This window comes from Pararge aegeria, chromosome 5 (assembly GCF_905163445.1).
Source record: "Pararge aegeria chromosome 5, ilParAegt1.1, whole genome shotgun sequence".
In the NCBI taxonomy this organism is placed as follows: Eukaryota; Metazoa; Arthropoda; class Insecta; order Lepidoptera; family Nymphalidae; genus Pararge; species Pararge aegeria.
The window spans coordinates 5,112,529-5,128,858 of NC_053184.1; the positions used below are offsets into that span (position 1 = coordinate 5,112,529).

Here is a 16,330-nt window from a genome sequence, read left to right on the forward strand (position 1 = left end):
TCAATGAATATATAGTTTTTTAGAGAGCATCATCGTAGCAGTGGCATTTTATGTATTTCCACAGTTTCAGAGAAAAACGGATTACTTCATCATTGGGTAGTTCGTCTGTGGTGTTTTATTTATAGATTAAAAAATTACAAGACTTGCCTTGTTTGACTTAGGTTATTATTTGTCTGTGTTTAAAGTGTCATCTCTATAGGTGGTGGTTCCTAAATTCTCAAATGTTTTTAAATTAAATTCAATAGAAATGTAATGGAAATTTGTAATCACATATAAAATTAGAATCTATTTTATAAGAAATTGTACAAGAAAGTCTTACCTTCCTATAGTGATATTATTGTTGTACATTTTTTCATAATGGAACTTCTCACCGAATTTATTGATGCGATATATCTACGTTGAAAAAGGTGGCGCGCGTTGAACTGTGGTTTAAAAGTTTTTTTTTCAATGTATACGTGGTTAAATATAATAACATACCAAGGACATGTACATAACAAACTCCCGACGCTCTATATGTTTGACAATTTGTGCGGGCTATGGATCATGCATAAGTGGTAAATATAAATTTTACGTTTTTAACTTCTTGTAAATTTACCGTGACCCATATTTACATGTGTTTTAAGTGTTTTCTTTTGCCGTAATTGCTCAAAGTCTTAAGAACAGTTGTTGTTTCAGTTTTTTTTATTCCACTTCAAGTTTTAGCCCTTGACAGCATTCTTCTGGTGGTAAGTAATGATGCAGTCTAAAATGGTAGCGGACTAACCTATTATGGCGTAAGTCATTTTTATTAAACACTTACCCCTAATCGGTTCCTACGCGATATCCTACGCGCTATGTCTTTGTCACTTGTATGGTAATTAACCAGGGTCGAAGCCTCCTTCCCACCAGAGCAAACCAGGTAAAATTCAGAAATTTTAAATTCCCAAAGTGCCCTTGCTGGGAATTTAATATGTGAGCTCCACTCAAAAAAAGTGGCAGGGTTAACATAAATGTCTACAGTGGTTACTTCAAAATATTTCTAGGTTAATACACCTACAGATGATCTAACATTAGAAGGAATAAATATAGTGCGCTGGGGTGCACTTCAAACTGGAAATTATTTATGAATTTTAAAATGCATATGAAAATTTCATAACCATCAGTATTTGAACCTGTGATTTTCTGTCAATCAGGGCCTGAGCGCTTTGACACTACCCTCATACTACTGACACTCAAATTGATATATAGCTACTGTCAGTTATTAATTTTTATATACATTTTATAATTATTGAAAATTGATATTTCCTCCAAGTGCAGGTAAAAACAATTAACATTTCATTATTAGTAGAAATGGCATCACAAAGGTAATTTCCTTATTTCCAACAACATACAAAGAAATTGTTAGAAAAACTTTACAAACTACCAACCATAGGTATTTGTTATATGTGGTCATGTTGACCTAGTGGTCATTGGTGGTGGTGACTGTTAGTTTAGTTACTCTTTTATGCCTAAGGCACTAAAATTTTACAATAACTTTTGAATTTTATGACATTTTAATCACATAGTATTAAGGTAAAGAGTTTATATTGTTTTGTGTAATCCTTTGTGCATGAGTTCAGCTCATACTTTGCCAATATTATTGACTTACAATAAAATAATTCTAAATCAGACACAATCAGATATCCTCCTCACCACAACCTTTATAACAGTATTGATAACTGGTGCAGGAAAAAGCTATCTTTGTTACATTCTGTGCTATTTAAGTGCCTAATGCAGGTGATGTATTAAAATGGTAACTAGGAACAGCGATTATTTAGTGCAGTCGCACACCAGTCTACCTGCAGTCAAGCCTAGCGGCAGTGTCAATTATTTTGGTGGCACCCGTGCCACTAGTTACAGGAATAGTCAACACGTTTTAAAATACTCAAAAGATGTCCCTGTGTGAAATTTTAAATTTTAAAAAACAATATGTGCTTTACATGTTCATTGCAAATTATTTAGCATGGTTTATATAAACCCTGGGAGTGTGATCTTGTTATTGGTTTTGAACATGTTCTCTATTTTCAACTATGGTTGAATGAAAAACTTGGGGTTTGGCCGTGCCTTGTTACCACCCTACAAACAAAGACATGCTGCTAAGCGATTTAGTGTTTCGGTGCTATGTCGCTTAGAAACCGATTACTCAATAACAGGTTACCATCTTAGACTGCATCATCACTTACCACCAGGTGAGATTGCAGTCAAGGGCTATCTTGTAGTGGAATGGGCTAACTAGCTGTTGCCTGCGTGCTTTGTCCGCGTTTATTTCGGTTTTTTGTATAACCCGTGGGAACCGTTTTTTGTTTCCGGCGATAAAAAGGGTGCGATGCTTTAACGTTACCTAAACGTTGCGCCAAAACGACGGAAGTTTGTAGTACCTAAGTATGCGGAATTGTTTCCCTTAAAAAAAGTTCTAAAAAACAGTCCGCGAAAACATATCTTGAAAGGTAGGACTCAAACAACTCGATAAAGAGAAAATATTGTTTGCAGTCGATAAACTCTGAAATTTCTGAATATTTGTTTCAGCAAAAGAAAGCTACTCTATCCAGTAGTAACAAAGTCTATATATTATTTTAGTGATAATAGATTTCAGCCCGAAATAATCGTATTTGCAGTCAAAGTCAGACAATAACGGGCTAGCGGTCAATAAATTACCTTCTTAACAAAAATATTGGTATGTAGGTAGTGGATCTACAAAGATGTTCGCGATTACCACACCTTTCTTTAAAATACAATATATTTTTTTTAAATAATTAAAATTTAATTTTCAATTGTTATTTAGGCATAAAATATAATTAATATTTTTATAATATCCTTATATTACGTACCTATAAGAGGGGTCTGTGGTAACGTATCCGCGTGGCTATAACTTTACGTTACGAACAGCTAGTTTATTATTAAGATAACATGCTAAAAGATAATCTGATCCTAGTTAATAGACAATACTTAACTACAATGATATATCTTATATCAATTTAATGTTGAGAATACTTTTCTATTTCCTTTTATACGATTACCTAAACTAAAGGTAGCCCTAATTATAATGATGCAACATTGAAAACATACATTGTAATTTTGAACTGTTTGTTTAATCATCAACTGTTTATTACTTTACCTGTACGTTCTATATTTAGTTTCATTGTGTGAGCTCGATCCATCGACTGCAAGCTTAAACTCTGTGCCCTGCCTACTCTGTAACAAAAGAATTTATACTTGAGCCTTACATACTCCAATACTCAAGTAATTCCTTTGTTCTGCAGACTTCAAACATGCAAGACATAAAACATATTCACACCTATTACAATCTATGATACCAGGAATATTTACACGGGTTTTTCTGCGTGATATTTTGTTCATCTATAGCTTGTTTTTCAAACTAAAATATCGTTTTTCTTTCGAAATGAGTGCTGACTTTATACCAAAAAACAATAACAATATAAACGAATCTGTGACTACGGCTACATCCGCAATTGGAGCTCTTCACAAGACTTACAGAACATAATAAAGTTTCCTCACGATGTTTTCTGACATTTTAAACACCTAACCTAAGTACTTCAAATTCAAACTAAAATGAATTTCAATTCAAAGTTAAGCAACTTCCAAATCTCTACACATAACAATAATTGTAAAGTCAACATCTCCTGAGGATGCGAAACGTGCGTAGTGTGGAGTAGGTACCTAGAAGTTTAAAGAAATTATAAATTACACCATACAGATTCACCTGCTATACAAGGAGTATAGCAAATTAAGCTTAATTCTCATAAAAAATAAATTCCTTTTCCATTTTGACTTCCTACAAAAAAGAGGAGATTATCAACATAAATGTTTTTTTATGTAGGTATGATCGGGCATAACCCCGCCATACTGATACAGACTTTTTTTTCTGTTGTATAAAAGGGGTTTATTTCGAAATGGACACAGACAACAACATTCTTTATAAAATCTGCGATTTTTTTGCGACCGGAAGCTAGTTGTAACATACAATGTTAAAGTTGGATTTATACAAAAAAATATTACCTTTTTAGTTGGTATACTAACTACCTACCGAAATACCTACCGTTTATTTCAGAAGTCGATTATTATTTTGGAAACAATCTTGTTATAATAAAATTATTCTGCCAGTGTACTCCTAAAATTCAGTAATTTAGCGGTAGGAACGGGTTTCCAAGTGGAACGTTTGTGTCGTGGCACATGTTTTTCGCGAGACGCCGCCGGACCTGTGAAGCCTAATTATAAAAGGTCACATCCTAAATTAACTCGATCGGGAATTCTTATTCCAGGCGGGGCTGTTCGCACCGCCACGTGCGGTGAACATGAAATAACTCTTGCTATAATCAGCGACACATCTTCACCGAAGTCTTACAATTTCACCGAAGTCTATAAATTTATATCAAGAAGGCCTTTTATTTTAGTCCTTTTTGTCCACCTCCCTTGCGCTGCGGTGAGCGCTGTAGTTTTAATGTTCTAAACTGGAGGTCCGGGGTACGATTTCCGGCAGGGGCAATTTTGGAATTCATAATTTCAGATTTTTTTCTGGTCTGGTCCCGTGGGTGGCTTCAGTCGTGGTTAGTTACCACCCTACCGAAAAAGAAGTGCCGCTAAGCGATATAGCGTTCTGGTACGATGTCGCGTAGAAACCGATTTAGAATACCCATGGTTGAAATATAACTGTCATACTCTCTAGCAGATTAGCCCGCCCATCTGTGACTGCATCATCACTTACCATCAGATGACATTGCAGTCAAGGGCTAACTTGCTGTGGAGTAATAAAAAAATTAAAAACTAGAAAAGTAAAGTCGGTCTGTTTGTAGCAAGTCTTCCACCGGTTCGGAAGGCAGATTCTAGCGAGATGAAGCCGGCAAGAAACTCAGCAGTTGTGTGTTGTCTTTTTATTATTGTGTCTTGCGAAGGATGAAAGCGGAGCGGTGTGCTGCCAAGCAACCTAGTCATTAAGAAGTTCATCGATTGTTTAGTAACCTCGCTGTAATAAATGTGTGAAAACCTTGCACTTTTTTGCACGGATTTTCCAGCATACGCTGGTCGCTGATTGGGCTTATTAATGTATTTCCCTACCTACCGGAAAACGTGTTAATATATTTAATATATATCGGAGAACGTGTTTCGCCGTCATTAAAAAGGATGCTGAACCCCTAATCTAACCTGGGTCACCTATTCTGCCGTTGACACTGTCCGTTGAAATTAAAATTTAGTTCAGAGCAAACGAGATTAAATGAAAATAGATTGTAGGTAATTAATTACTATTTCTAAACCAAAATACAGCTTAATTCTTTCTTAAACTATCACTCTTGTGAGCTCAATCGTCAATTTTTTCAATAATACGTCTTCTTGACTGAGTCCGCCACTTCCTGCACCACGCTTCTGCTCAAAACTAGCGACAACGTGATCGACTACTATTGGTCGTACTCGCTCAGGTGGTAACAATCGTTTTGAAACTTACTTTATGAAAAATTAAGCTAATTACATCGAAACATCATTATAATTTAACTAGTAATTAACCTAGATTTTGCTGGCAGTCAGACAGCAAAATCTTTACATCAACATTTCATAACTAGTGTCGCCATCTATTAAAACGGGTCTGCATGTTCTTAAAAAAATCATAATCTTACTTATTTATTAAAAGTATGTAATTGACAATTAAATTACATTAAAAATCAAATAAAAATAATTTAGACCTGAATGGCAATCAGACATAAAATCATAAGGAGTATTTTATCTCTGATATTGCCATCTGTTGTTACAGCGTAGAACTGTCTCACAAATTGTAATAGTTATTTAATTAATTACGAAAGCCAACATCAAATCATTTGACTTGATAAAATGAGATTTTACGTTAGAAAATAAGTTGCAAGTTAAATTATTTAATATGGTTGTTCTAATAAACGTCCGCCCAACCTCCGCGGTGACATATATATATTTCTGGCGGCAAAGGAAAGGATTTCTTGTGCATTTTTTATTTATATTGATTTATTTTGAACAGAATTGTCCGCGACGACAGCGTAATTGAAAAATATACTCTAGGTATATAATATTCATATATATTAATATTCACCAAACTCCATAGCTGTATTTCGTCTTAATTGTCTGCTCTGTGTGCTGAGTGTGAGATTTTTCATCTATTTCATCCAGTGGCGTGCGTAGAGGGTATGCACAGGGTATGCAGATAATATAAAATGAAGAAATTCTCCAGTATGAGTTATAAATACTTAAGGGTAGGCTTTTAATAACTCTTACAATGCCTATCCTTAATTTTTTTAGAACTCGTACTGGAGGTTTTCTTCATTTTATATCATCTGCATACCCTGTGCATACCCACTATGCACGCCACTGATTCCATCGCAAAAAAGTTAACTATGATTTGTATGGCGTCGAAAGACCACCATGTCTGGTCCCTAGATGGCGTTCTTTCGACGCCTTACAAATCATAGTTAACTTTTACGCGATCGAACAGATAACCAATCTCGCACTCAGCACACTGAACCCCTTGCTTACGATTCTAGAAGCAACACCCTCGAGCCTCGCTACGCTTAAGAATCACTCTAAAATCCGTTACAGGTGACGGGATAAATCAGGCATTTATCCCGGCACCTATAACTTAAGACATTACATAACCCGTGGGATTATGCAGTGAGTTGTTTATTTATTTGATGATTTATTTGAATAGTTAAATACTTGGACATTATGGGAACTTGCACAAGGCTTACATTTAATATAGTTTTGTTTGTATATACGCCATAATGGATTTTACATTAAGTCAGTTTTTCATAACTCTACTTAAGCTGTGGTCTATGACGTATTACCTAAGACTAAGCAAGCGACTAGCGACTCCTCATTATTTAAAATCGGCTCATTAGGTGCGACGCTGTAGTGGATCATCTAAATATGTACATACATAGCATGTTACATCAACGTACTCTTGCTTCACCGTGACAAGCGATAAAATACCGAAATATCTTGTATCAGATCTCTGAATCTTTTGGTCCAGAACCGTTTCTAAAAATCAGTCTACACGTTAAATTATTTATTAAGGATATGAAACAATAATAAGTGCACCACCACCTTTAAAACTGAAGCCAAAAGCCTAACATAAATATACTTTTTTCATATTACTGCAACATAACATGTGTGTTCGATTTGTAGCTTTATCAAAGTACCTAGCTATTTTAAGAGGCGTGTGTTCAGGGCTCTTACTCAAAAACTTAATCTTGAATTCCGTAAACTTATATAACTCTATTATGAATAACATAAAAATATGATCCGCTCGAAGAAGTTTTAACGAATTTTAAATTTAATACAAGATAGATTTCAAGTTTCATCAATAAAAATCAAAAATACTTTATTGCTACCAAGAAATAAATAAAAGAGAACAAAGGTAAAAGTCATTTAAATTTGTGTAACAAAGGCGGCCTTATCACTTATAATGATTTCTTCCAGGCAACCGTTATGAGGAATTGGCTCACATATTAATCCTTACAACAGTGCGCAAAGCTCTAAGAATATACATACATATTAATAATTACAAAAACAGTACATATATAAAATAAACTAATACATATTTCCCTATGGTATTATACTTTATAATTAGTGTTTCGATACTCGAAATCTTTTCTGCGATGGCGAGCTTACAAATCTTACTGTAAGTATGTGAGTTTATAAATGGTACTGGTACCCTAAAAAAGAAGCCCACAAGACCCTTAACCGTCAATCCGACAATCTCACTATTGAAGACATTCATAATTTTAACAACATATTTTTTTTTATTAGTTTAGTATGTGTGTATATCATTCTATACTAAGAATTACGATAACTTAAAATAATATACAAGCTTTAAAAAGAGCAATTGAAGATCAGGCATTTCGCTTATTATAACAATAAAAATATGATTTTGCTCACAACGCGAGGTCTTAGTCCGGAAAGAATTAAAAGTACTATCTATTTTTACACGTAATTAACACGAAACCGATCCGCGAAAGCATCCAGGAACAAGCATGACTACAACTTATAGCTATATAACTATTCTATTCTTACTCATTGTTTTAAATCACTGCTCGCTATCAACGATTCTTTTGTAGTTTTATAGTTTTGACCTTAGGTGTAGGACTGTAGGTATATCGATTGATACAAATCCGAGAGTATGTTACGTGAGCTTATAAACATTGTGCTTTATCATATCAAGTGTTTTATCACAGATTATTAACATGGTAGCCGGAGAAGTGATGGAGTAAGGATATCCAAATCTCACATAATATATTTTAAGCAGTTAAAAAGATGCGATTCTTTTATGTTTTTTTTTTCATCCGACAGCGGTTTTTTTCCGCTTTCTGTATAACCAAAAAAAATGTTTCCCGAAGCTAACACACGCGCACTTGACTCAAATTTATCATTCAAAATTATTGATCTAACAAGTTAGCCTTCTACCAATTTATGCCCAATGTTAGTAATAATATATATATTTCATTTATATATTTGTATAATTTTAAATATTATTTATTGCACCACCTACCTCTTTTCTATGTTTTTTCCTTTTACGCCATTGGTTGCCTGGAAGAAATCGCTATGTAGCGATAAGGCCACCAAATTGTACTCTCTTGATATGTATTTATATCTCTGTAACTACTTCTTTTCTTTGGTGTACAATAAAAGTGTATTCATTCATTCATTCAATCTATTATTTAATCCACAATCTTCCGATTGAATTTATTAGTGCTATCCCTTTCTACCGGGTAGGAAAAGAACAGCACTGGAGCATCAGTAAAGACTCCAATTGATATCAAAAGACATTGAATTTGATTCAAGTCCAAAGACTGATCACAAATTAATGATAGGGGCGATTGCAGACTCCGCTCTACCGATGACATAAATCGCTAAAAATTTTCAGAAACTTTGCAGTACCACAATGTTTACTTACTGATTTTACTACAACGTCCGTTAACTATAAATAGAGCGTTCAGATTTTAAGGACAGGCCGTAATCTCGATATTGCGTTTTGTATTCAAGAAGCATAGGCCAGGAATAGGATCTTTATGCATTAATATTCGATTATGATCGTAATAGTAAAACTGATAATCTCATGAGTTGAGCCAAAATAAATCCATTATCCGTACACAATAAAACAGCGTAAAGTTATGACCTTCAAATAAAATAGTGTTCCCGTACACAATAATTTAGTACAAGATGGTTGAGATATTTTGTGGCGACGGTTTTATATTTGCACAATTTGAAAGGAAAGTAATGGAAAAAGTGTTGTTTCAGGATTCATCTCTATGTAACTTTTTTATTTCACCATAAACGAGCACGTTCACAGACATTTTTTATATGGCACCTTTGATGCGCCATTTTGTAAAAAGTCTTACGGTGTTCGGCTGTAGTGTTTTTTTTTTAAATACTTGAATACTTTGTACCATCTTGTAGTTGTATAAAAAACCAGACAAGTGCGAGTAATACGTTCTGTTCGCGGAAGTCTTCGTCGGCGTACAACTTTTGATTAGTTTCCTACAAACTTTCTTTCTCTGTTCAATACAATATACCCGAACCTCCTCATCGTCTCGTCTGACTGCTAGGGGTTCTAGAAGAATGTTAAATACCCTTTAACTATAATGAAGAAATAAGCTACAAAACAAAAAAAAATAATGAGACTTGGTATTTTTGCAGTGTAACGTCCCCTCGTTGTAGGAATAATATTTATAAATCCTGTAACATGTCTTTTATGAATTTAGTTGCCAACCTATAGTAAATATCAATTTAAAACTACTAAAAAACTTAAAATATTACATACTTTCATACAAACTTTCATTGCCTGTTTAAACCCCTTTAGGGGTGATAATTTTAAAGTTATATACCTGCCTACGGCCTATCACAATCTTGCTATTAAATGAAAACAAAAGATTTTTCAAATCAGACCGGTAGATCCAGATAACATCGCACTCAAAGAAGAAAATGAACTCTTCAGCTATATTATTAGAGTAGTAGTAGTTCTAACTTATTAACTCAAGCTTCAAGTCTTTGAGAACAACTGTGGTGAGACACAGACGAACGAACAGGCAGCCATACAGACAACAGAATGTCCTGATCTTTTTCCGTGATATTTTCACCACACCTGAAAATATTGCGGTAAATTTAATAGGAATACGTACTCTCACTTTTTATTAACTGTATATAATGTGCAGAAAAACACCGAGACCCAATGCTCGTTGCCGCGTGAAAGAAAAACAAATACACTTTTGTAAATAAATCTTATTATTGAAAATGTAAGGATGTCGAGAAAGTAAAGCTACATAATGCGATATGCCGCGCGGTGTCCCAGATATGTCGGTCGGGGCTGTGCGGCAACTGGTGAACGGAAATCGCTTAGCGACAACATTGTTGTTCGGCCTCCCAGCTACTTTCTGCACCTGGAAAATAAACGTTAACGACAGAAACGTACTCTAGCTAAATTTAGTTAATCTTTCGAAGTTATTTTTGTAAATTGTTTATTTACAGCGATTTCATATTACAGCAATGATCTATGATAATATGTTCTTTCACATTATTTTTAAATAATAACATTCCTACAAAAAATCTGGAACAACGAAATTTATGATAATCTATTCCGTATTCAGCGAAATAAAAGTTATTTTGGCCGAATGAAGTAAGATTGTATATAACAGCTCATTGCAAATGGCCTCTCATCTTAAGCGCTGGAATATGATCTAAAAGCCTTTTAAGGCAAACTTTGATTATTTCCAGATGCATCCCATAACGTGTCCCTAACGATTAATGTATTGTCCACAGGCAATGAAAACTTGACCGCGCTATGGAGCCTAAGGATGGATGGAGCGGTGGACAAACAACTGCAGCTAACAATACCACCGAGCGCGCGCAGGCCGAACGCGACCGCGTGCGCATCGAGTTCTATGCCACCTACGACGTCATGACCGGCGTGCGCATAGCTGCCACCCTTGGCGGCTTCTTCGCCCTAATGGTCTTTTTAATCGTTTACAAGAGCCGGAGTAAATCTGTGAAAGCGTTAAATGACCCTAAACTAGTGGAACTAGCGGAGGCAGTAGTCGCCGAAGAGCAAGCGGTGGAAGAAGAGCGTCAGTTGAACGCGGCTCTAGAGGAAGCCCTCTCAGAACGAGCTCGTTCACGCCCATCCATAGGGGAAGTGCCGCTTTGGCCCCGAACTGCACGATTTGCGTCGTACGGCGGTGGTTACGGTAGCTTACTAGCGCCTCCACGAAGACTTTCGACTCTTCGTGGAGATTCGCTACCCGGATCCGCATTGAGGTTTAGTGAAAGGCGAGCGTCAGCTGGACCTCGTGATAGGCGATTGAGTTCGGCTACGTGCTCGAGTTCGGGGAGTTCCTATTTGGAGAGGCGTGGGTCATCAGTAGTGTGCTCTTTGCCGGAGCGCAGATTGTCCCCATGCCCGAGTGAGCGACTGGCTCCGCTCGCGTCAGTTGGGAGCGTGGGCCCATCGTTTGCAGTGGAATGTGATCTAGCGTCAGTGGGCGCGGACTCTGTGTTTGCGGAGGATGAAGTGGAATCCACAGACGATGAGGTGGAGCAATTCTCGACCGACAGTGGCGGCCCCGAAGCTGGTCCATCCGAGTGCACGGAGTTGGCGAGTCGGCCGGCGCTGCCTATGCGTATCGAGCGCGCTTCTCATTCTCGCGAAACGTTATTCTAGTCGTCAGCGATCATCGCTGAATGTTACATGTTATAGATATTTTAATATCGACTCGTTCGTGTTTATTGCCTACAAATTTTCTTCATTATATTTAGAACATATCACAGCGTCAGGATAATTTAACATATCATTTTGAAATATCCCACATGGATTTAACTCACTGACGATTCAGTTCCTTTACCCTTCTTAAATATGCATGTGCTCATATGAAAGTAGCTCCTACTTTCATATGTTCTAAGTTCAGATATCATGTCTTTGTCTAAAACTCTAGGTTTATCACAATAACTATTAAATATTCACGAAATAATTGAATACAATTTTACGAACTCGTCGATATTTTAATATCGATTGTATTGTAAATAGTTGGTTTTGTTAATTCATTAATGTATCGCAATGTTGATGTTCTAAGGCCACGATACAATTTTAAAATGTGATCACAGCCACTAGTTGACAAAATGTCTGGAACTGAATATCGAATTGTCGAACGTAGAGCTTTCTAGTCAAATCGATCTATCGCTTTATATGTGACCTATTTTTAAGAAAAAAAATGTATTTTCGATTTTGGAACTCTGTTTCCGCCAAATGAACAAAATAGACATAAATATTATTGCGCACAAAGATAAAATTTTATTCCTGTACGAAATCGAAGCTACTATCGAACTTTTATACGTTATATCATTGTGTGATACCTAAAATATAAAGCATCAAAACTAAAATACAACAAATTCTATTTGATCGAATGATGTGACCGCGATTCAGCAGCGATTATTTCGCCAAAATCCTATTTACATTTAAAACAGTATTCATCCCAGGTTTTGTGTAACTTAATTATGATAATTTATTCAGTATTCAATGCCGTGAAAATTAAACTTGGATGATTTAAATGACTTCAGCACCCGTATTATGATTGTAACTTATCTGACAGTTGCTGAACTGTTATTTCCATTCAAATTTCGAAGGAGAAAAGTGAACAATCAGTATTTGGATTGGAGAGCACACGGTGTCGGCTATCACGAGACATCATTGCAAGGCAGCAGAACTGGAGGCGTAAACATAGGGTCAGTCACCATTTAGTGTTCTTTTGTAAATGTGTGTTAGACAAAGAAATTACTGTTAATTATAAACTGCAAGTAAAGAACCTACGTACTTTTTGACTGCATGTCAGGATCGGGAGACATTTATATTTTTTATTTCAATGCCTGCAATGGCAATATTAAATAACCGCGTGATTGTTTTTATTGTGAAAGTGTTTGTTGGTTGTTCCGATGTGTTAGATGCTGAACTGTCTATTCGAGACACTTTACGGAAGTATTAAAATTTAGTATGTGCTATTAATATATATTCATTCATGTCCAATAATGTAGTAATTTTCTGCTGAAAACTATTTTTTTTTTCCGCTGAAACCTATTCTTTTCCGGCGAATTTTGCTATAAATAAAATTGGTCGAAATTAATTGAAGATTGATTCCATTCGTTACACAAAGAAATATTCCATGTCAATGATTTATTTCGGCGTCACTACAACTAAAATGATTCAATGAGCGGAAAATTATTTTAGCCGTTTAAATATAGGCACACGTGCCAATCTTTATATTATTATATCTTAAAAGAAAAACAAGCACATTTTGCAAAGTTTTATGTATAATTCTGAATTATTTACGACTCGGTGTATTCATTTGTTCTATTATATGTACGAGCGCTTGACAGAGTGTTGTTAAAAATTAGTTTGTTATAATATTATCAAGTGATGTTAAAAGTAATGTTGTTTATTTAATTACTACGATTACTTTTAGGAAGTTATAACGATATGTCGAATGTAAAATTTTAGTGGCTTCAAGGTCGACCCGACCTATTAGCCAAAAATACAAATGTGATATCAGTCACAGTAGTCAATAGATTTCGAGAAGTTTTTAGAGTTTTATAAAATTGCCAACTCTTGTTCGCGTATTTATCGTAAGAAAATTTTAACAAAAAAAATCCTATTGCCGAATCATTAACGGCTGCTCTCTTGATTTTTTAAAAAGTACATTATTGTAAATCTGCTGCAATCGGAGTAAATACTATTTTCTGTTCAGAGGAACAAGTTCTTACATCACCGTTTTTTATAAGTTTTTTTATACTGTGGCTATGTCTAACTTAAAGTAAAGTAAAGTAATAGACCAACCAGGTTATTCAAAATTAATGCTTTAAATTCTATAAAATGCCGTAGGATTTTTTATACATTTCCCATTTCATAGATTAGCCAATGGGATAACTTAATGATGAAATGACGCTAACATTTTGAATTTATGGAGAAATTATTTTTGCATCATAAATGTTATTCACAGATTTTCAGTGAATTTTTGTGAGTGGTCATTTGACCATCGTTAATTTGAGTCTTTGCAATTTTTTACCGCGCCTTCGGTTTATTTTTTTAATAAACCGGAACTTTTCGGTTTAACGGCAATATATTTAATAAACAAATTATAAAAACTATCTCTTCTACAGCCAAGCACAATATTAGTGGGTTAGTACTATAAAATTCCTGTCGGAAATTATTGCAAACTTTATGTTAAAGTCCAGAGCGGTGTAGTGGTGACAATTCTTATTTTGGCAAACTGTCTAGGCAATACTCACCTAGATTTGGCAGAGCTGTACCCACCCCATTCACCCCTATTAAACCAATTAAAATCTTAAATGGGGTATGTCAGACCTTAGTTTAAGTTGTCTTGTGAAGAAACGTCACATCTACGTTGCCGCCAATCTAACATTTTATATGAAGGACTAAGAAACAACAAGATTTGACCGCTATATATAACAAAGACATTTAAAGTCACTCTGTTAGTTGACTTTGTTAGCTTGTTGTTCTTAGTTGCACTAGGGGCTATGAAACCGGGGACCTGCTGCCACACTCGCTCGAGTAGATTTCGAGTATGGAAACACTGATATAGTAATAAAATCAAACTGATGATCGTTGTTTTAAAGCTAGAAAGTTTCATTTATTTAACGGAGACTTATATACTCTACAACAGCTCTAATAGATTCACTCTACCACTGGTTCGAAAGGTAGAAACTCAGCAGTCGCTCTATTCCGACATTAACATTGTAATTAATAGCAGATACTTCCAAACGACCTGCTAAAAAGTTCCACGCTTTTATTATTACCAGTGCTTTTGGATTAAAAAATAAATTTCCTTCAAAATGTTTAATTTTAAAAAGAAGTACATTCGATTAATTTTACTTTTACGATAGTGTGTTTCGATACTCGAAAACGACCAACGTGTGCAAATCGAAAACGACCAAAGTGTGTTTTAAAAATCCAACTGGGTGAATTTGCTGATTATAAAAGTTTCTATGATCTATGGTTACCCATTTCTCGATAATTGTTAGGATTCCAAGATTTGCAAGACTTCGCATATGTAACGTTTCTCATTCCCTCTGCTATTTAGTTTTACTTTAACGTACGTTGACCTATTTACGTCATTTTAAATTCTGTAGGTAATATTGATTTTTATTTGAAAAACTCCTCTTGGAGCTTTACAGCGCAAACAAACTTAAGCCTTAAACTAAATCTGTTTCGGTCAATATTTCTTTGTCGTTACAGTGTATCGATACTCGAAAATGGCGAAGGTGCAAATTTCATAGGGTACATTCTACTTGGAAACTTACATTAAGTGTTCTGTTATCTGAGTGAAAAAACTTCCAGCGTCGTTGGCATAATAAGATTTATTTATTGATTACGATGTTAACACGGTGTTTGTAAAATGTAGATAGTACTAACTCGGTAGGATAGTCGTCGAGTCAATTTTGAATTGTATATTTGTACTATAGTGGACAATCCCTCACCCATAAATAGGGCACACGAGACCAATTCGTCCTTCGAACAATAACTTTGAACCGGAGCGGCGGCCTAATAAACTATTGCTTTACGAATAACACTTATCAAGGAAACTGCCACTGTTCACGTCAAGCGATTTAACGCACACCGGGATTTTATTGATTCTAGTGTGCCAATCCCGTTTACAGCGGGCACAGTAGATTAACTAACACAGATCGTTTTTATTACGAATTAGATTTACGTGTTAGTTTATGTAACTGTTCGTTGCTCGAATTAAAAAGAGCTCCCAGTAGCATGTAATATGTTGAAATGTATGTAAAAAAAAAAAAAAATTGTAAATATATAAAAAAGGAATCGGTTGTGGTTTCATTTTTCACGATAAAAATTTTGGTCTCCCGCATATAAACAATGGCCGGTTTGGCGGCACATAAAATTTTAATGATGCTAAATATGAGTCAATAAAGTTCTATGGCAATGGCCATGACAAACCTATGGCATCGTGGAATTTTCTCATCATATCAACCCATCATCATATCAAATCATCATCATCATATCAACCCATTTGCGGCCCACTTCAGAGCACAGGTGAACACCTACAATGGGAAGGGTTTAGGCCGTAGCCCACCACGCTGGCCCTCCGCATTGAAATTTTCTATGGTTCTATCTAATAGTTGATTGTGCAATTGATACTAGTTTATACCGTACCAGCAGCCCTGCTGGTATGGTATAAACCAGTAGCACAGGCAGGAAATGAAAATTATATCCCCTGGCAGGCGATATAATTGACGTGCCCACGTGCTAAATCGTGGG

At 35.4% G+C, this 16,330-nt stretch overlaps 1 protein-coding gene across 1 annotated transcript; it reads left to right on the plus strand.

The window, feature by feature from the left end:
• The first annotated feature begins 192 nt into the window (after positions 1-192).
• LOC120623752 lies at positions 193-15,876 on the plus strand. The gene is made up of 2 exons (XM_039889959.1): positions 193-554; positions 10,807-15,876. Exon 2 carries the CDS (start codon positions 10,829-10,831, stop codon positions 11,702-11,704), a length of 876 nt encoding a protein of 291 aa, XP_039745893.1. The 5' UTR covers positions 193-554; positions 10,807-10,828; the 3' UTR covers positions 11,705-15,876.
• Positions 15,877-16,330: the final 454 nt, after the last annotated feature.

Excerpts from the sequence above, each read along its gene's own strand:
- LOC120623752 (XM_039889959.1), top strand. The coding sequence starts at position 10,829 with ATGGAGCCTAAGGATGGATGGAGCGGTGGACAAACAACTGCAGCTAAC.